The 19,301-nt window shown below is 57.9% G+C and overlaps 1 protein-coding gene across 2 annotated transcripts in view; it reads right to left on the bottom strand.

Annotated features, from left to right (window-relative positions):
* GFRA2 (GDNF family receptor alpha 2) overlaps positions 1-9,752 on the bottom strand; it is an 82,645-nt gene extending 72,893 nt beyond the window's left edge. The window contains exons 1-2 of one of the 2 annotated variants that reach the window (XM_006180211.3): positions 8,996-9,752; positions 3,556-3,870 (exon numbers count right to left, since the gene is read on the bottom strand). In XM_006180211.3, the coding sequence (XP_006180273.2) occupies positions 3,556-3,870; positions 8,996-9,035 (355 nt within the window). In that variant the 5' untranslated portion in view covers positions 9,036-9,752. The remainder of the gene's footprint in view (positions 1-3,555; positions 3,871-8,995) is intronic. The other variant, XM_032470849.1, reaches the window with a different exon arrangement.
* Positions 9,753-19,301: the final 9,549 nt, after the last annotated feature.

Raw genomic sequence — 19,301 nt, 5'->3', positions numbered from 1 at the left:
GTCAGTGTCACCTTTGCAGACGGCAAGAAGCCTGGTCTCAAGTTCCCCGTGCAGCCAACGGTGACAGCCTCACTGCGTAAATACTGATGGTTATAGAGGCAGTGATGGCAGAAGGGAAGACAGGCCCAAGGCCACAGCTCTCCCCCAGGGCAGCGGGAAGGGGCCTGGATAAGGAGTCGGGGCCCTGGCCCCACCACCAGCTTGCTTGCAGGAAGACCTCGACCTACCTCCTTGCACCTCAGCTTTCCCACCAGAACAGGGGTGGGACCTGACGACCTCCAGGTGCTTTGCAGTTGGCATTGTCTAGGAGCTCAGTAGGGGCCACACTCCCGCCACGGCCAGCTCTGCCCACGTGCTGGGGTCCTCAGCCTGCACCGCTGAGCTCAGCCTCAGGGACAGGGAGAAGCCAGGCCCAAGTCTCTGGGGAATGGCACTCACCAGCAGGGACCCAAGTGAAGCCAGAATCAAAGTGCAAACCCACGTGGGTTCTCTTCTCCGCGATCCCCCCACCCCCAGCTCAAACCAGGTTACAAAGCGTCTTAAAGAAAAAGGAGGCAAAGCCTGCAGCCTCCCCGGGAGGCCACTCGCCCCACACCAGGAACAGTTCCCGCCCAGGGAGATCCCATCCCTCAGACGAACACCACCTGCTATTAAAAGGCCCTGGTCAGCCCTGCACAGAGACCACCTTTGGCTCCAAGATCCAGTGGGAGAGGGGGGGCAGTGCCATCTGCAAGGGGAGGGAGTTCTGAGGAAGGAGAAAGGCAGGAGTCAGTCCTTCCAGAGTGGGACCGGGGGCAGAGTCTCCCAGGCCGCACACACCAGCACAGGGACCACGGCTTCTCCAGTGCTCTCACCCCCGGAAGCACACAGTAGGTGCTTAACAGATGTTGGGTGAGTAAATAAACTGACAAACCATCTTAAGACTTGGAACTAAGCGTCTCCAGTCAGGCCCTCCTGGGTTGAAGGGGCCCTGAATGCAGCATAAATCCAGTCATCAGACCGTCTGGTCGCCCAGGGCTCCGACCAAGGTCCCCAGAGCTCTGATGCAATGATGCCCAGGAAGCCCCTCCGATGGCAAGGTTCTCGGGCGGTCCACCAGACTCTCTCGCCTGCAGCTCTTCCACCCCCTCCTGGTCCATCCTGCACCCGCAGCAAGCAAGCCCACCCACCCACCTTCTGCCCCATCTCCCTCAGACTGAAACCAAAGAAAACAAGAATTCGAACAATCCAGCTCATTGAACCAGGGCCCTTTATGTTCTGGGCACACAGTCAGCCTGGGGGGTGACCGCTCCTTGACTCACAGAGAAGGGGATGCCCGGCTCTGTGGCCGCTTCCCTCTCTCTGCTGACTTCTAGTTCTGGGACTCGAGGTTGCTCGACATGGGAGAGGTGACCACCCAATTTAAGAGGAATCACTTCGTTACTAATGGTGGTGATACACTTAATCATTCCATGCCAGGTTTTTCCTATTTTCAGGGCACCTTAAACCCTCTGGGCCACTGGTCTGGAATCCCTTGCTATCCAGACCCCTCTCCCAAGCCCAGTTTCCTCCCTCCTCTCCGGGAGCTGGAGGCAGATCTGCTGCTCAGATCTCAGGCTCACCCCTCCCCTCTCCCAAGGGGACAGTTCCACAGAGCACCTCTCTCTCCTCTTGGCCTGAGCATCTCCATCGCTACTGCCCTCCCTCAGAATTTACACTGCTCAACCCTCTCGCATCTTTTATTTTAAAAAGTTATCTTTTGTTCCTCTGCCATCTTCACAACAAAATCTGAGTCGTCCACAGCGGTCATTCCCAGCTCCCTGCCGCCCCAGCCCTTACCCCCAACCAGGCTTCTACTCCCAGGAGCCACCTCAGGTGCTCACCTCAAGGACCTCAGAGACACATTCCACCCTTCTCCTGCTGGATCTAGAGTCTTGGAGGCTGCTGACACGCCTTCCTCTGAGAGTGGCCCTCCTGTAGAGTCTGCTGTCACTTTAAATGTCAGCAGTCCTAGGGCTGTCCCTGACCACCTCCCAGTGACTGCACCCTCTCCCTTGGCCCCGGTTACCACCTGCAGGCTGATGGCCACTTCTAAAGCCCTATGTCCAGTCCCCCTTCCTCACCTGAGCTCCAGCCCTGCACATCCAGCCGTCTGCAGGCAGGGCCAGTGAGGCGCACCCACCCCAGAATAAACCCATCATCTCCCAGCCCATCCCCAATTCAAAACCTTCGTGGCTTCCAGTGAACAGCCCCATCACACACCCAGGACAGAACACAGGGGGCCCACACGGACTCCTCTGGCCCTCCACCAAGACCTGTTGACTCTACCACGGGAACAGCACTTAAAGCCTTCTTTCCTGCCACCGCCTCGTCAGCTGCCATTGTTCCTGGCCTGCGTCACAGAGGCGGCCTCCAGTCTCTCCCACCTACTCTCCTCATTGGAACCACGTGAACATTGTCCTGAGGCCGAGACATCACGTACAACCTTCCAGACGTGCTGGTCAACTCACCCAGCCCCACTCCCAGCCGCCTGGACCATACTGAGCGACTGGCAGGCCTCTGAGCGAGTTCAGCTCTCTCACGTCCAAGCCTTGGCCCACGCTCTCCCTCCGCCTCCTGCACTCCTCCCATATTCCTTCACCAGGTAGCTGCAGCTCACTCTTTAGTCCCAGCTCAGAGGCTGCCTCCTCCAGGAAGGCCCTTTAGATTTTGTGAAAAGGGGTCAGATGCCCCTTCTGGGAGCTACCACAGCACCCAGCGCTTTCACGCCACCAAAAGACAGAAAGCGCCTTACTTACCTGCACCCTCCCAGGCTACAAGTTCCATGAAGGAAGACGCTGCCCTGGCAGTTCTGACTGTTCCCACAATGCCTAGCAGGCAGTTGACTCTCCATAAGCAGGGGCTGAATTACTAAAAGAACATCTGACCCAGGTGGCCAGCCGTCCCCCATTATATGCAAATCCTCCACCCTCCAGTCTGGAGGGGGAGGGAGGGGGGACATGGTTGTCAGGGGAGGGGCTGGCAGGTCTGCCTCGGGCCTTGGAGGCAGGCTGGCCCAGGCTGCTCTGAGCTCTGGTGAAGCCGCCTAGTTCCAGGCGTGGGATCAGGAAGCCACCTGAGGGCAGGCCTCTTGGGAGCAGGAAGGCAGGAGACCCATCAGGGTGTGGCAGGGGCCGGTCTGCTCTTGGACACAGCTCACAGCTCTGCACGCAGGCACCTGCCCCTTCTCTCTTGTCGGTCCTCACATCTCCATCTACCTGGGTACCCTGGCCTCACCTTCTCTCGTTACTGCTCCACACAGCCATCCAGCCATCCCTGGTTTACTTCCTCTCCTGCCCCCCCGGCCCCTTCTCCTTCCCCCAACCACCGCCTCATCCTCTCTCCTCCCTGTGTCTCAAACAACAGCTGCCCTCCTGGGTCTGGCAGCTACTTCCTCTGGGTTCCAGGTTCCCCAGGCAGGTGGAGAGAGAGAAAACTGGCCAGTCCACCCGGTTACCAGGCCCTCCCGCTGCACCCTGGCCCCATGCGGCTGCCACCCTCATCCCTGTGCCTCCGTCGAGGCCCCGCCGGGCTTACCCTCGGTCAGCCCCAGGTGGATGCTCCAGTAGATCTGCAGGCACTGCAGCTCCTTCTTCATGCCCCGCTTGCAGCGGCAGTCGTACAGCGGGCTCTCCTGCAGCACCTCCAGGGCCGCCTGGCACTCCTTGTTGGCCAGCATCGTGTTGCGGTCCCGGCCCGCCAGGCACTGCCTCAGCGTGCGGTAGCGGGAGCTGCAGTTGGATTCGGCCGCACACAGCTCATTGGCCCGGACACAGTCCACGGGGGGGCGCCAGCCGTGGAGCTCGGGGCCCTGCAGGGAGGAAGGGCTGGCCAAAGAGCGGAGGGTCTCGTCTGGGTGGTGGGGAGGGAAGACAAGCATGAATGAGGGGCGCCGCAGGCTCCCACCCCAGAGGCAGGCCTGGGGGCTTGGGCCCTTCTGGGAGCATCGCACCCATTCTACTCGGCGCTCATCGAGGCTGACTAAAGGCAGCCCCCCCCCGACAGACAGAGGGTCAGAGCAAGGGCTGCTAAAGGACCCCACGAGGCCACCATCCCTCCTCAAAGCCAAAGGAGGAAAGTCACCCTCTGCCCTGGTTCCACCTGACTCCCTGGGCCTGGGAGCGCAGCACAGAAAAGCGAGAGGCCCGAACAAGACCACAGACAGTCTGAGACGCCAGGAGGCCAGAGAAGGATGCCACGGCCTCAGCGGAGAGCTGGTTGCCTCGGCAGAGGGCTGGTGGCCCCAGGGCCTCCTGGGGTGCGCAGAGCGGCATCTCACTTTCAGAGCACCCAGGCCTCTTCCCGGCAACCTCAGGTCCAGCCGAGGCACCGAGCTAAGCCTTGAACACAGCAGCAGATGACTTAACTCTCAGAGCCCGTTAGGCCCTTAGAGACGGCAGTCAGCGCGCACCCGCACTTCACCCTGGGGAAACTGAGGCCCAAAGAAGGGAAATGACAACTCAAGGTCACACGCAGGCTGAACAGGCCCCTCTGACCCCCCAGTCTCTCCATCTGGGTTCCTAGAATTCATGAGGAGACGGGGAGAGACTACCTGACCCCAAGGGCAAGGTGAACCCAGAGGGAGGCATTTTCCTGGGGGCCCCACCCTCCACACGTGCCATTCCAGCAGTGCAGCCAGAGGCAGCACGCACCACACACCATCCCCAGAAGGTTCCACCCCAGCCCCAGCCCCAGGGAATGCTGCGGGCCCAGGGACTCCATTTCAAACCCCCTCACCTCTCGCCCTCTCTCCCTCTCCCATTATTTTTCTCTTTCTTCCTCTCCTCCCCACCCTCCCCTAAAACACTCTCCCCTCTGTCTCTCCTTTGTTTCCTTCTTCCTAGAAGCCGAATAATAAGTCAATTGCAAGCTGACCCTGGCCTCGCACATGGAGCCTCACCTCCCCAATGGTGAACGAGCAAAACTCAGTCCACCCTCCTGACCCATGGCCCCAAATGTCCAAACCCACAGTCCCCGGAAGGGAACGGGTCGGGGAAGGAGATTCGGGGGGAAGGACAGGGAAAAGGCACTTGGACCTTTCAAAAGCAAGCTCCCAAAAAGGTTTCCTCTAGACACAGACACCTTCCCTGTCCCCTGTCTTCTCTAAGCCCCTGGCTCAGATCCTGCCCCCAGGAAAGGGCCACATCACCGCCCAGAGCCAAGACTGGCTTTTCCAAGATTCAAGGAGTGATCTGCGAGGCTTCCTCTACTCCACTCTGCCCCCAGACATAACAAGATTCTAGGCAGAAGTCCCCCTTCCTCAGAATCCCGTAGATTCCCCCCGGCCTCACTCCCATCTCTACCCACAGTGACCACTTCTCACTCCTTCCCCCCAGGAGGCCCCGCTCAGGGGGCAGCTACTGCAGGGAGACAGCGACACCTAGAGGCAGAGAGCTGCACCGCAAGCCTGTCACCCGACAGCCGCCGAGGGGAAAGGAAACAGAGAGACCCAGGCTACCCCAGGAGGAGAGCAGGGGGCGGGGCTGGAGGGGAGAAGGCCTCAGGGTCCAGAGCAAAAGATTTCCCTTCTCCCGCTGACCATACCTCTGCCTCGGGAGAGGAGGAGCTGACGGCTGTAGCAAGGCTAAGATCGCGGAAGAAGCCAGCGTGGCATGTGGCCACAGACAGTGGAGCATCTGCTCAGGCGCAGGCTGGAGAAGAGTCCTCCACCCGAGCCCAAGCAGCAGCTTGATTGCCCGACTTCAGCAAATTCCTAGGCCCCTGAGCAGGACTTGGGTGCATCTGGGCCACCCAGAAGCAGCTGAGCTGAGCCAGCCTCGCTGTCACCTGCTGCCCCATCTAGCCAGCCAGCTGGCCGGCCTGCTGGAGCCTCAAGACCAGCCCAGCCCTGGGTCTTTCACTGGCTTCACTCACCCCAGCATCCCAGCAGGCTCCTGACCGCCCGCCACCTTGGCTTTGCCTGAGGCTGCACTGTCTTAAGTAAAATGAGAAAGGGGCATCCTCCACAGGCTTAAAGGTCAGGAAGTAAGCCTAGGGATTTGGGATAACAGGGACACTTCTGCCCTGCCCTACAGGTGGGGTCTAGAGCCCCAAGGGATGATCCTTACAGTATCCTGGGTGCCTGAGCCAAAAGCAAGGGCTTCCCTCATCCCGCCAGCTCCCAGAGCAGGGAGATGCTCTCCAGAGAGCCGGTGCATCTTCTGGCCAAACCCCCTGACTGCCACCTGTCTCTGACCCTTCTGGCTGGTGTCATGACCCCCAGAACCAATTAAGGCCAGCCAGAGAAAGAAATCACGGCAACGTGGCACCTTTGGCCGAGAATTCTAGGAGAGTAAAGGTTGTGGGGCATCCTGGTGCTGCTCCCAAGTTCTAGGTCAGAAGGAAACTCAGATCCCTCAAGAAAAGCAAAGACACGCGGAACAATTTCTAAAGATGCAGGGAGACCACACAGAACTAAAATCCCCCTCATGCATCCAATGCCCCCACAAGAGCTAGAATGACAGTGGCGGGTGGGCCCTCTGACCAGCAAGAATGCTCCCCCATCACTTCCCCATCTCATTTTCTCTCTGAGCTTGTCAACACTGGAGGTCAAGATGGCTGGGCCAGAAAGGCCTCTCCACCCCTACACCTCACTCAGAAGCTGGGGAGGGGCACGCCAAAGGCCCTGGTTCTTAGGAATGGGCTTCCCTATACCCCCAACGCAAACGGCCCACCACCTCGCAAGCTCCAGAAAACCTCTCCCGAAAGTGGAGTTTCCAACCAACTCCTAACTGCGGGCTCCTCACCAGGAAAGGGCCCTGCGGCTGAAATTTCCTTAACAGCAAACCTCTCCCTTGATCTTGGCTGGCCTAATTCAGAGCCTATCAGTGTCCTGTGGTCACCCAGTTAACCCCGCACCCCAGCTTCAGAAACGGACTTCTCAAGGGAAGGGAACTGAAAGTCTCCAACCGAAGAGGATGCCGACCAACCCTCCTTGCTGTCACCCCCTCCTCTCACCAGGGTCACAGACACCTGGGAAGGCATCTCTGAACAGACCGCCGGCACACCCACACGTGCACAGGAGCACAGTCACTCCTCGGCCCCCACAGCTGGAACAAGCTTGCCTGCAGCATGGGGGCAAGGCAGGGCCTGGAGGTGACGGAGGCCCCCCTCCACCGCGCTGCTGTCTTCCACCCGGGGTCCTGGGAAGGGAAGGCACCCACACCTGGGAGCCCTGCCGGCCAGGGGCACGTCCAGCTTAGAAGCAGGCAATCTAGCTGCTTTTCCTGAAATACAATTTTCTTTTCTTCCTGGCCCTGCTCGGTTTTTTTTGGCCCCAGAAAGCTGTTTCCAAACCGGCAGTGGGAGAAAAGGTCAGGTTTTATAATAGCCCCTTCCGAGAGAGAGTCTTGCTTACAGAGGGTTGCCGGGAAAGGCTGCAGGAGCTCCGTGGACCCGGGGCACCTTCCCAGTTTCCTCCCTCAGCCCCTCCCACCCCGCTTGGCCCGGAGAAAAGCCACCTCTGCCTCAGGGAGGCAGGACAGTGAAGGCCACACCCTAGAGCAGGGCCTGGCCTCCTGGGGACCTGGGGCCTGCTGGAGGGGGAAGAAGAAGGGCTGGCAAAGGGCCCAGGGCCAACCAACCTTGCCTCAACTCGAATCCTCAGTCCTAGTCAGGAGGACACTTATTAGATGCCCCTCCCATGTCTTTCAGTGACCAGCACCTACCCCCCAGCCTCCCCTCTCCCCTCCGTCAGAAGGAAAAGGGTGCCCTCATGCCCCAGCTGGGCAGCCTGGCTCACCACCGGCTGAGAGGCAGACCAGGGTGGTGGGAGCAGCACCCACACTGAAGTAGCTGTGTGCTCCTTGGACCCACACACACCGTTACCCAGCTCCCTCTCTGGAGCACCTGCTGGGGCAGCAGCCTGGTCAGCCAGGTCAGCACACAGCCTTGCAAACACCCCTATTCCTCACCTCCACCCCCAAGAATGCCCACTCTACACCCTTGTTTCCCCAGCAGCTGAGAATTCGTATCACACAAAAAGAGGGTTAATGGGTTGGGAATTTGGGGTGGGAAAGAGACTGACAGGGTTGGGGGCAGCAGGCAGCCCCTCCCCTTGCCCTTTGGAGAGGGGGCTTATGGAATGAGCAGGGGTCTTTGTTCTGGTTAGATTTTTTTTCCCTCACCCCTCTCCTTCACCCAAGGGAAGCAAACTTTGGCCTCCCTCCTGTGCCTTCCCACCAGCCAGGGGGTCTCCTGCCCCTGAGGTGGCAAAGGGAAGGCAATGAACAGTGGCTGGAAACCCCCCACTCCAGCCCATCCATCTGGCTCGGGTCTGGGCAGGAGGGAGGGTATAGGGTGGGGAGAAACTTGAAAAGTGTTCCAGGGAGTGGAGCCGTTGAGAAGGGGTTCGGAGAGTGGTAAGCAGGGTGCATTCTCCAGAGGCTGATTGGCAGGTGGGGGAAGGCTGCCAGCGCTGCCCCCACAGATGTCCAATCAGGAGCTCCTGGAGAAACCCATGCCCCCCACCGCGATCGACTAGGGGAGCCGCCGGGAAAGGGGGGGCTGGCAGGATTCTTCTCTCCCCAACACTGAGCCTCTCCCCTGCTCTCTTCCAGATCAAGAGTTGGATTATTTTTCCTTAAGTTGCGGCAATTTGAACCCAATTATTTGGAGGCAAATGAGCGCTACCACTGCGTGCGAGTGAGCAAGCGTGTGTGTGCGTGCGTGTGTGCGGGGACGGTCTGGGTCTGGGTGTTCTAAGTCTCCTTCCCAATCCCCCGCGTAACCAGCCAGCCGCGGCTCGCGTCCCTCCGCCCGCATCCTCGCCGCCCGCCCCGCTCGGTTCCGGGGCGCCGGGGCCCGGCTGGCCCCGCCGCGATCTGCACCCGCGGGTCCGTACCCCGCCGGCACCCCGCTCGCCCCCGGCGTTCCCGACTGCTCGCTCGCGCCCGAACGCGCGGCCCGCGCGGCGCCCCCTCCCCCCCGCCCCAGGCTTCCGGCGGACACGCTGCCCTCGCCGCCCGCAGGTACTCACCTAAAAAGAAGAGGAGGCAGAAGGCGTTTGCCAAGATCATGTTAAATAAATCCCACAGTTTTTTTGTCTTTCTTCCTTGGATAAAAACAACAACAACAACAATAATAATAGCCAAGCAACGATAATCAGCCCCAAATCCAATGCGGAGATCCCAGCTAGTCCACCGAGGAAGATCCTGAGTCCTGTGATTCTCGCCTCTGGCTGGAGGGGGTGTGGGAATGGAGGGCGGTGGGCTGCCTCTCGACGCCCCCCTTGCCCAGTAAAATCAAATATACACGTATTTGTGTGTATATCTGCTTTCAAGCCGGCAGCTGGTCCTCAGGTCTGCCCTCCCCTCGGCTCGTCCAGGAAGGCGCGAGTCCCCGCGGGTCCGATTCCCCTGCGCTTCCCGGGAGGGGACTGGGGAGGTGGGGGAGAAGCGATCTGAGAGTGAAGGGCTGGAAGGAAGCGGCGAAGGCGGGGGTCAGAACAAAACGCAAATAGGGAAGAAATCCACCGACGGGTGTCAGCGCCTAGGAACAATCCAGTGGGAGCTTCGAGGACGAGAGACCGGAGTCGCTTCTTTCGCACAAGACGAAGGAAAGATTCAAAAAAATCTTCTCCCGCTAACCCTTGCTCGTGTCACTTTTTTCTAATGGAATTCCAGTGACCGTGTGTGTCTGCGTGCCTGTGTCTCTCTCTCCTCTCCCTCCCTCTTCTCTCCCTGGCTCTCGCTCTTTGCTCCCGCTCTCTCCGGCTCTCCCTCGCTCTCCTCTCCCTCCCCCTTCTCCCTCTCCCTGCTCCTCCCTCCGCCCGCCCCCTTCCCCCTTCGCGGCTCCCTCGCCGCGGCTCTCGCGCCCGCGCCCCTCTCCTCCACCCGGGGCTCGGCGCTCCGGTTCCCAGGCGCTGGCGGCGCGGGGCGCGGGCGCGCGGCGCAGCAGCGACACTCTGCAGCGGCGGCGACACGGCGGTGGCGGTGGCGCCGGGGAACGCGGGCCGAGAGGAGAGCTCCGCCGCTGGCTCCCTCTGCTGTGCCGCCCGCCCTTCCCCGGATTGACCCGAAGCCTTAGCCGGAAACTGACCGGCTCCCCCGGCCAAGGCTCGGGCGCCAGCCCAAACCCACCACAGCCTCCGCACCATCCTCCTCCGCCAAGTCGCGCGCCATCCCCCACACCCCCTCCCCACTGCGGACGGGCAGCGCCCTCCAGCCCCCACTGCCCCCGCCCGCGCCCCGCTCCGGGCTGCCGGCTCCCGGCGGCCTGGGAAGTCTCAGCGGAGGCCCGAGGGCGTGGAGTCCCGGGCGCCCGAGCCATGTCGGGGGCGTGGGGGGAAGGGCGGTAGAAAAACTCCAGCTTGGTGGCGGGGGTCTGGGGAGGGGGCTGCACCCTCCGCGGGCGGTTGCATCCTTCGGCCAGGGAGCCGAAGCAGAGCTTGTCCCCGAAGGCGCAAGGGAGAAGGACCCTCGCTCTGGCGCCAGCCCCCAGCGTCCTCGCGCCGCCTGCCCGCCCGGGTCGAGCCCCGCGTACGCATACACGTGTGCTCTCCACGCGGGGCTCGAGAACTTTCCCCGCACGCCCGCGGCGCGCTCGACCCCCGCACGTCCCAGCGGCGCAGCCCTTCGAGACTTGTCTCGCTTTCCCGGGTGCAGAAAGACGGCTGCCGAGCCGGGGCGCCCTGGCCGCCTTCTCGTTGGCCGAGGAACCTCCCCAAACCGCGCGTTAAGGGGTCGGGGAGAAGGGCTGCACCCAGCCCCGGCGGGAGCGCCCGGGACCGACCCGGGCCCGGGCTCTGGCGCCGGGCTCCGCGGTGGGAGCTCGGCAGTGGGCTGGGCTCCGGGGAGTTCTCCCAAGGCAGCCGGCAGCTCCCCGCTTCCGAGGCTCCGGGTGGGGGTCCCCTCCCCCATCCGGGAAGGGGGCGATTGATCCATCTGTCCATGGGCCGGGCTCACCGGCGTGTTTTAGTCACGGAATTTACTGTAAACGCCCAGAAGCACCAAAAAGGAAGCGTCTGGCTGGGAGAGGGCTGAAGAAAAGGTGAGGTTGCTGACACGTTCCGGCAAGCGGGGGCGGCGAGGCGGTGGGCTGTGGACACGCGCGGGCACACCCACGCACACTGGGCACCCCAGTTTCACGCTCCCACCTGACACATCCTCAGCTACGTTAGGGCTGCCCTGCATCCCCCGGCTCTCGCGCACACATTCCTGCACGCAGCTCCGCGCACGCACCCCGTGTGCTGGGGCGGGGTACACGCAGTGCCTCGTACGTAAACTTTCCGCGCTACCCCAAACCGGATCTGGGCTGGATCTAAGGTGGATTTGGTAGTGCCTTTTAAGAAGCAGTTTTAAATGAACAAGACTCTGGAAGAGAGTAAACGCTAGTAATGGACCTGGGCGCGAAGGGAGGGGTCACTCGCAGAACCGGCAGCCTTCGCTAGTGGAAAAGCTAGAGGGAGCAACTTCCATTTTGCGGATTTAGGCGGGAACGCGGCTTCTCCAGGCTTGGAAGCGCAGAGCGAGGGTCGAACGCCTCCCATTTGGCCTGTCCTGGAGCATCGGCCCTCGTGCCATCCTGTCCCCCTGCCATTGAATGGTCCCCACTTGGAGGCGTGGCCCTAGCGGGTTAGTGTAGGACCTGGCCCAAGAAGGCTTGGGGCTTGGAGCTGGGGAAAGTCCCCTCGGGGCGCCCTCCCTGCCATTCCTCGGGGCCTCTCCTCTTCTAGGAAATGCCTTCACATCTGAAAGCTTCTCCTGACTTATTTCCAAAAACTGAGGGACTTAAGGAATCAGCTTCAGAAAAGTTTCGGTTAAAGGATGAAAATCTGTTAACTGTATTTCTGGGTTGGCTTGGACCAGAGGCCAGAGGCTAGAAGCCTGGTGTAAATGAACTTTCTCCCTCATTTCTGCTTCCAGAGCCTTCTACTTGTCCAAATGCCCTCCGCCACCCCATTTTGGTATCCCACTGCACGCCTTCCCTCTTCCAAGGGCCCTACTCCAAGCTCCAAAATTACTGCTGAGCACATATCTCTCCCTCCTTCCACCTCAAAACATTTTTTTCAGCTTTCTTTTAACTCTGTCTGGGCATAAGAAGGAAAATTCTCTGAAGCATATATGGAAGCTTTGTTGAAGAGGAATGATGGACACCCAGGAGAGGCACCCACTGATTTCCCATGGCGGAGGGAGGGGAATCTAGTAGCCGGAAATGAGTGGCTGAGGTCCTTTAGGGCCTCCTGGTTACCCAGTCTTCACAAGGACAGCAGACAACATCAGTCAGACCAACATTCAGCTTGTTACGGCTCTGGGGCCCTCTGACCTTGGGCCCTCTCTTTCCTCCTGTCCTATACCAGCATCCCCCACTACCCCTCACTCTCTGCTGACCCCACCCTCCACCTGAGCTGCTCTTAGATATGGCAGAGTCCAAGTGTCACTCCACGATTTCCTGAGCATCTCCTGTATGGTTGCCACCCCCTGCCCCCAAAATCTGCAGAGGAAATACAGATAGACATGTACTAGCCATAGGCAATTTAGTCTCTCTGAGCCTCAGTTATCTCATCTGTAAAATGGGGATAAAAAAAACCCAACCTGGGAGAGATGAGGTGCCGTACACAGGCCAGCTGGTCAAACAGCTCTTTGAAGGTTGTTCAGAAAATGTCACCCCTTTCCTCCAGGATCCAGGGGAGGGATTAGGAACCTATGACAAGACATAAAACCCTAAGCGGCAGATAAGAAGCAGTGATAAAAGGCAATGGGGACTCAAGGGAAATGGAGACGACTTTGTAGAGGGGCAAGGGTAGGAGATCTTGCAGGAGGGAGTCATGGAGAAAGGCGAGCCTCCCAGGTGGCGCGAGCACATACACTTAAGTTCACAGATACACCTTCACACACCCCCCGGGACTTTACCCTGCATCAGCCTTCAAGGGCCCATCCCAGCTGCTCCTCAGCTCATGGGCAAATGAGCCTCCTGCCCACCCAGGACAGACCCTCTGCCATCTCAGATCCAGGAGTTACCATGTGCAGGGAGGGGTAGAGAGGACACTTGAGCCGTTAATCTCTTCCTCTCCCCTCACCTCTTTAAGCCACCATGTCAGGTGGAGTGGACTCTCTGGAGGGCAAGGGCAGCAGGGGAGCAGAAGGACTAGTGGAAGGAGGGAGGGTTGCAGGCCCACCCTAGTATGCACGCACGCACACGCACGTTAACCACACAGCTCAACTGACCAGACCTGTGCAGCTCCCAGCAGAATCTCAGCCCCTCTTTTCCTTCCGCAGAGCAAAGAAAGCCGAGAGGGTTCCCTTGCCCCAGAGATGAAAACCAACCAGGAGAGGGTGGGTATAGCTCAGTGGTATAGCTCAAGCTTAGCATGCATGAGGTCCTGGGTTCAATCCCCAGTATCTCCATTAAAAATTAATTAATTAATTAATTACCTCCACTCCCCCCCCCAAAAAAATTTTTAAGCCAATCATGCATAAAAAGAAGGTGCCAGCTAAGACATGTCAGAAACCTTGGAGCTGGTGAGCAGAGGTCCCCTCAGCCATGGGACAGCCGCTTCCCACCAGGGGCTTCCCACAATCCATCAACCAGCACAGACTTACCGGATCCCCCACCACAGTGCCAAGGGCTATGGGGAATATGACCCCTAGCAGGACTGCCCTTGTCATGGAAGCACAGGTGACATTAGGTCAGGAACCCATGAAAGCACTGAGCAACCCGAAAGCACCCTGGGGCCATATAAGAGAAAGGAAGGGTTAGGACCGGTGGGTTTCAGGAGGGCTTCCCAGGGGAAGTAGGATTCAAGCTGGACCCTGAAGGATGGTAGGATTTGGCTGAACACAGAGGAGGGCACTGTGGGAAGGGGACAGCGTGGCAAAGCACAGCGGTAAGAAAGGCTGGAGAAGAGTCCAAGAGTTGGGAGGAACCAAGGACACTGGCGGGGAGGGGCCTGGCGGGGAAGGTCTGGGGGGTCTGATTGGGATGCACGGCAGAGGACAAGCACTGAAGCCTTCTCACTTGCTCCCCTAGGAGCCGCTGAAGGTTTCTGAGCAGGCCAGTGGCATGATGAGAATGGTGTTTCAGAAGATTGATCTGACAGCACTTTGAAGGATGGAGACAGGAGACCAGTGAGGAGGTGATTTTAACAGTCTGGGCCCAAGGTAACGAGGGTCCAAAACGGGAGGTGGCAGTGGGCCTGGACGGGAGGAGGGAGTTGTCAGAGACGGGGCAAAGATGAGTCAGCAAGGGGAAGGGCGGATGCTCCAGTGGTAGAGCGCGTGCTTAGCGTGTGTGGGGTCCCGGGTTCAACCCCCAGTACCTCCTCCAAGAATAAATAAAGAAGTAAACCTAATTGCCTCCCCCCATCAAAAAGGGGGAAAAAATCTCCATCTCAAAGGTGAATCAGCAAGATGTTGGTGATAAATTCAACACAGGTGATAGATTCAAAGAACAGAAAGTTACCTTCTACTCAAGTGACCAGGCCAGGGTAAAGTGACCAGCCCTGACTTCTCAGACTTTGTCACTGGAAAAAAATAATAAGGTACCAACTTTATGACAAGATACATGTTGATATTCCTTTAATTCTTATAATATCTCTAAGGGGGAGTTACTATTCATAGCCCCAATTTACAAATGAGACAACTAAGGCCAATAAAAGGGGGTGATTTAACTTGCCTAAGGTCATCTTTTAAGTGGCAGAACCAGGATTCAAACCCTGGCAGTTGGGATCCAAGGTCTGCCCTGGTAACCTCTGTGCCCTGAATAAATAAAGTGACAGCTTTCCAGGCTATAAATTTTCCCGTCCCAATTCAGAACATCTGAAATACTCCCTTTCTCCCTGCCCTGTCCAGAAGCAGAGGAAAGAAATCAGGAGAATTGAAATTTCTTTTTTATCTTTCCTGTGACTGTGTCTGGCCTTTTCCTTGGAGTTCAAGTCTAGAGCCTAGAAAGGACCCTGTCTTATCACGACACAGGCCAGCGTCCAGCTCAGCGCCCCAAGGTGTGGACCATCTGCGCACTTTCCATCCCTGTTCCCGTCCCCGTCTCCCTCCTAATGGCAGGCTGACCCACTCACCTACATTCCCTTCCCACAGGGCTGCTCCAGATTCCCGAGGCCCAGCCTGGTCAGAGCGAACTAGTCTAGGGATGGAGACCGTCAGGGGTTTAACTAAACCTTCTGATTCCCATAGAGTGAACAGGGCTGTTCGGGGCAGGGTGGGAAGGAAGAAATGCTTACTGCACTCAGGGACATTGATTCCTCTAATTGATTTCGGTCAATGTTCTCCGTATTTCATCATCCTCTTTGGAGGTAGACACCAGCAAGAGGTGGGAATCTAGCTTTACTTAGCCTCTCCCCAGGGCCTCAGAAACCTCTCTGCAGCCCACCTATGCGAGGGAGGCCGCCCTGGCCCCCAGGGTAGCCCATCAGAAGGGGGAGGAACTGCTGCTCAGCAGGGATGCAGGAATGCAGATGCGGGAGTTACTCGCTGGAAGCTCTCAATACCACCTTGTGTGGATATAACGCCTCACAGTTTCACACCTTATTTCCCCCAGATATTGAAGCCCTTACACCAGCCCTGCTCCCTTTGGGAGGAAGGCATGACAGAATCAGCATCCTCTCCAAGTGGGCTTGAAGATGGCCCATGACGTGGCCTAGGTCACAATGCGGCCAGCAAGTGGCAGAGCCAGGGCTGGAAATGAGGTCCTCCCACGCGCTGGCGGGGTGAGGTTTCACCTTCTAACACAGAAACCAAGCATGCAGACAGCCAAGGCCCCCGGCCTCTCTGCTGCTCTCGCCCACAAAGGGAATCACCGAGGAGAGGGCAACTGTATCCATCGCTTTTCGGTGGTTTGTTTCATCCAGGACAGATCTGGGGAAGGCTGTTTCTCTAAACTTTTTCACCAGAAATCGCAGGTGTCCTGAGAACACTGAAACCCCGTACCTCCCCTGCCACCTTCGCAAGTCCCCAGTGGCAGCAGGAGCTGAGATGGTAAACCGCCCTTCTGATGAGCTACTGGCAGCTTAAAATATCCCCTGCTGACTGTCAAGCCTCCTCCCCACTGGCCCTGACTCCACTGCACTCCTCCTGTGCTGGCACCATCCTGGCCACGCCCCTGCATTGTGCTGGTGCCAGCACCGCACTTGGCAGACCCTGACTGCCTGGAACCACCCCACAGCCTCTCTCCTGAGCACGCCCACCCACCCCAGGTCTCGCGCTGGCAATCTACCAGGTTACCCAAGGTCAGAGGCAGAATCCAGGAAGAGGGGCAGTGATTGCTTCTGCCAAGCTGTGGGGAGCCGGCTTCTGCTGCCTGGAGCCCCCCAGGAGAGCTCTCAGCCCCAGCGGCTCCCCACAGGGACCATGTCTTTATTTAGCTAAGTCTGGCAAGGTGGGTGGAGCATCGGAGCTGGGCCTGAGATGGACTGTCACTTGAAGGGCCCGGCTCCGTCTCCAGGGACTGGAAGGCAGCTCACAAGGGCTCTGGACAGAAAATGGGGACCAGATCACCCCTCTCTGAGCAGACACATCTCCCCTGGGCCCGACCCAGAGTTTGGCCAGATGAGAACATCTCCCTGCATGCCCACCTCCCTCACCCCAGCCTCCCATCCTGGAAACTTCTTTTCCGGTCGTCCAGAATGTTTTCTCCTTACCCCCGCAGTCCTCACCTGCTGGTGTTTCCTGCTCTCCTATCTGTCTGCCTGCTCCCAGGGGCAGGAGTACTGTTTAACTGGAAAGAATGAATTCCAATCATCATGGGCCCTCAGGCTCTTAGGCTTCGAAGGAGCTTTTTATGACAATGATAATAAACAGCCAACAAGTGCAGAGCACTCAACAACTCACAAAGCTTTTTTCTATAAGTTCGTCTCCCTCAGGCCTCCCAAACAGCCTCTGAGGGGGGCACCTTTCAGAGGAGAAAACCTCCAGACAAGGCACCCAGTGACTTGTCCGTGATCACCGCCAGTGGGTGGCTGACCTAGGACTTGAATCCAGTCCTCCTGGATTTCAGACTCCTTTTATTCGGAGGTGGCCTTTGCTTAAGCACTTCAGTAAAATAGAATCAAGACAAAATACTTTCTAATTATGAAAAGTAAGACCATTTCATAGAAACACTTTCCAGGGCAGGGTGCTCCCGGGGCCCCCCTTCCAGGTTCCAGGCAACTTGGATGGTTGAGTTGCTTCCCCCTGACTCCACATCCCAAAGGATGGGAAGTGTTGGGGAGTCTCCCAGAAGTCCCTCAGGTTGCACAGGCCCCTGGACAGCCAGCTGCCCCTCAGCCTCCCTGGCAGCAGCCCTGTGCAAACAGTGTCTGCCCCAACCAGAGCCATGAGTGCAGTTCCCACCTCCCACTCCCCAGCCCAAATCACCATGGAAAAGAGGTCATCACACCCGTGAAAGGGGCTCCAGAATGAGCCATTCCCAGGGGATCCAGGCGCCTGCTGCCCCCTGTTCCAAAATGGATGAGTCCCCGCTCCTTGGAGAGGGCAGGGCTCGCTGCACTTGGGGGTCTGCACTGCTGATAGCGCTGAGGGCCCCAGGATCCTGCAGTCTTCCCGCCCCTCAGATGGTCCCATTCTCCTTATTCTTGCCAGCTGGTTCCTGGGACAACACCATAACTGGCAAGCGTGGCATTTTGGAATGAGTGTCTGATGAGGGTTCAAGTTCCAGTTCTGACCTGGGTTTGCTGGCCCAGGAAGGAGTTCAGTACTGTCTGGGGGTAGCACGGTGCACGTAGTAGGACCTCAGTAAAGATTTCCAAGTTGGAAGAAAGGACAAAAGGAGAAAGGAAGGGCGGACTATGTTCTGTTGGAATCTCTGTCCTCTCCTGGTCTCTGTCTCCGTGTGCTAACTCCCCGATTTATTGTCTACCCAGTGCAACCCATGGAGTGAGCCAGCAAAGAGTACCCCTGAGTTCTAGCCTCCAGCTCTGCCCCCAGCTACAAGTATGACCTTAGGCACCCCAGGATGATAACCCCCCACCCTGCCAGTCTCACGAGGGAGAAGGAAGATCAAATGAGACGCTGAATGTGGTCGTGCTTGGACATGGATGAGGCACTGTGCAGGTGCAGACAGCAGTCATTCTGTTTGGGGGCAGCCCACACCCCAGGGTGATGACTGCGACCGCCCTCTCCACCTGCTCCAGGGATGGGCAGTCCACACCTCTGTCTCTACTCCTCATTGACTCAAAGCTCTGTGTAGACAGGACCTAACTTCTTCATCCGCGTATCATCAGAGGCTGGCACATGGTAAGTGCTAAGTTAGTGCTTGTTGAATGAATGAATGAATGAATGAATTAGCAAACCAATGATTCCTCTTACCTGACAGAACCTTAGTACAGAGACTCGAGCTGGGATCACTGACCTGGTTCAAAGCACCGAACCCCTGTCACTGGACTCACTGGGGTAAGTCTCCCATGTCTAAATGCCTCTCCTTCCTCCTCTTTTGTTCTTCTTAGGGAAAATTGATAAATCTGACCAGAGGATTTTTTTTTCCATTCATGTTCTCTTCAAACCAGATTGACTTACGCTCTTCACTTGAAAGTCTAATTCTGCAAAGACTTAGTACATTAACGGAAGTCGGACTCGTTAGAATTCCCGATGTACGCAGTGAACTGACTCTCTTACTTGATAGCACGTGATGCTCCACCCCCCACGCTCCGCCCAGTGACTCCAGTAACTTCAGGCTGAGTATGAAACCTTTGGTTCTCCGCCAGCCCGGCCCCCTGAAGTGGGTGACAGCAGCACAGCCCACAGAGAACAGACCACAGTGCCAGGAGCAGGGGGCTCCCCCAAGAGGGAGTTTCTGAACAGAGGGAAGAGTAGAGCTGGACTCGTGCCCGCCCGCAGGTGGTCAGTGCCCCTGGTCAGCTCCGGCCCCCTAGGGTCCCCATTGCAGGGTGACCCCTGATGGGAGACCCCCAGTATCCAGTCTTGCCTTCCACCAGACCCAACTGGTTTCCCATTTCCTTTCAGCCAGCTGCCACTTTGGAAGGCAGTCGGATAATCCATCCTAGGCTAAGGTCTAATCTATGTATTTTAAGAGATGCCAGAGCATTTTTGCATTTTCCAGAACTAGCAAAACTGATAATGATCTTTTCTGTAATCAATCCCAATCAATCATCACTGAATCCTTCAATACCTTCTTGGTACTCCTGTCTGATGCATATGCATTTTAAAGAAATATGAACAGACAGACAGGCCTTAATGCAAGGTAATGGCTCTCTAATAGTGGAAATCAGGCTCCAGGAGAAGAGATTCAGATGAGATCCAAGAAGGCGAATCTGCATCTGCAGCATCCTCAGCCACCCGCCTCTCCTAACCGTGGCAGGTACTGTTAATTCATCG

Source organism: Camelus ferus, chromosome 31 (assembly GCF_009834535.1).
Source record: "Camelus ferus isolate YT-003-E chromosome 31, BCGSAC_Cfer_1.0, whole genome shotgun sequence".
NCBI classification, from domain to species: domain Eukaryota; kingdom Metazoa; phylum Chordata; class Mammalia; order Artiodactyla; family Camelidae; genus Camelus; species Camelus ferus.
Note: the sequence above shows the minus strand (reverse complement) of the source record. Positions and strands in the feature narration are given on the sequence as shown.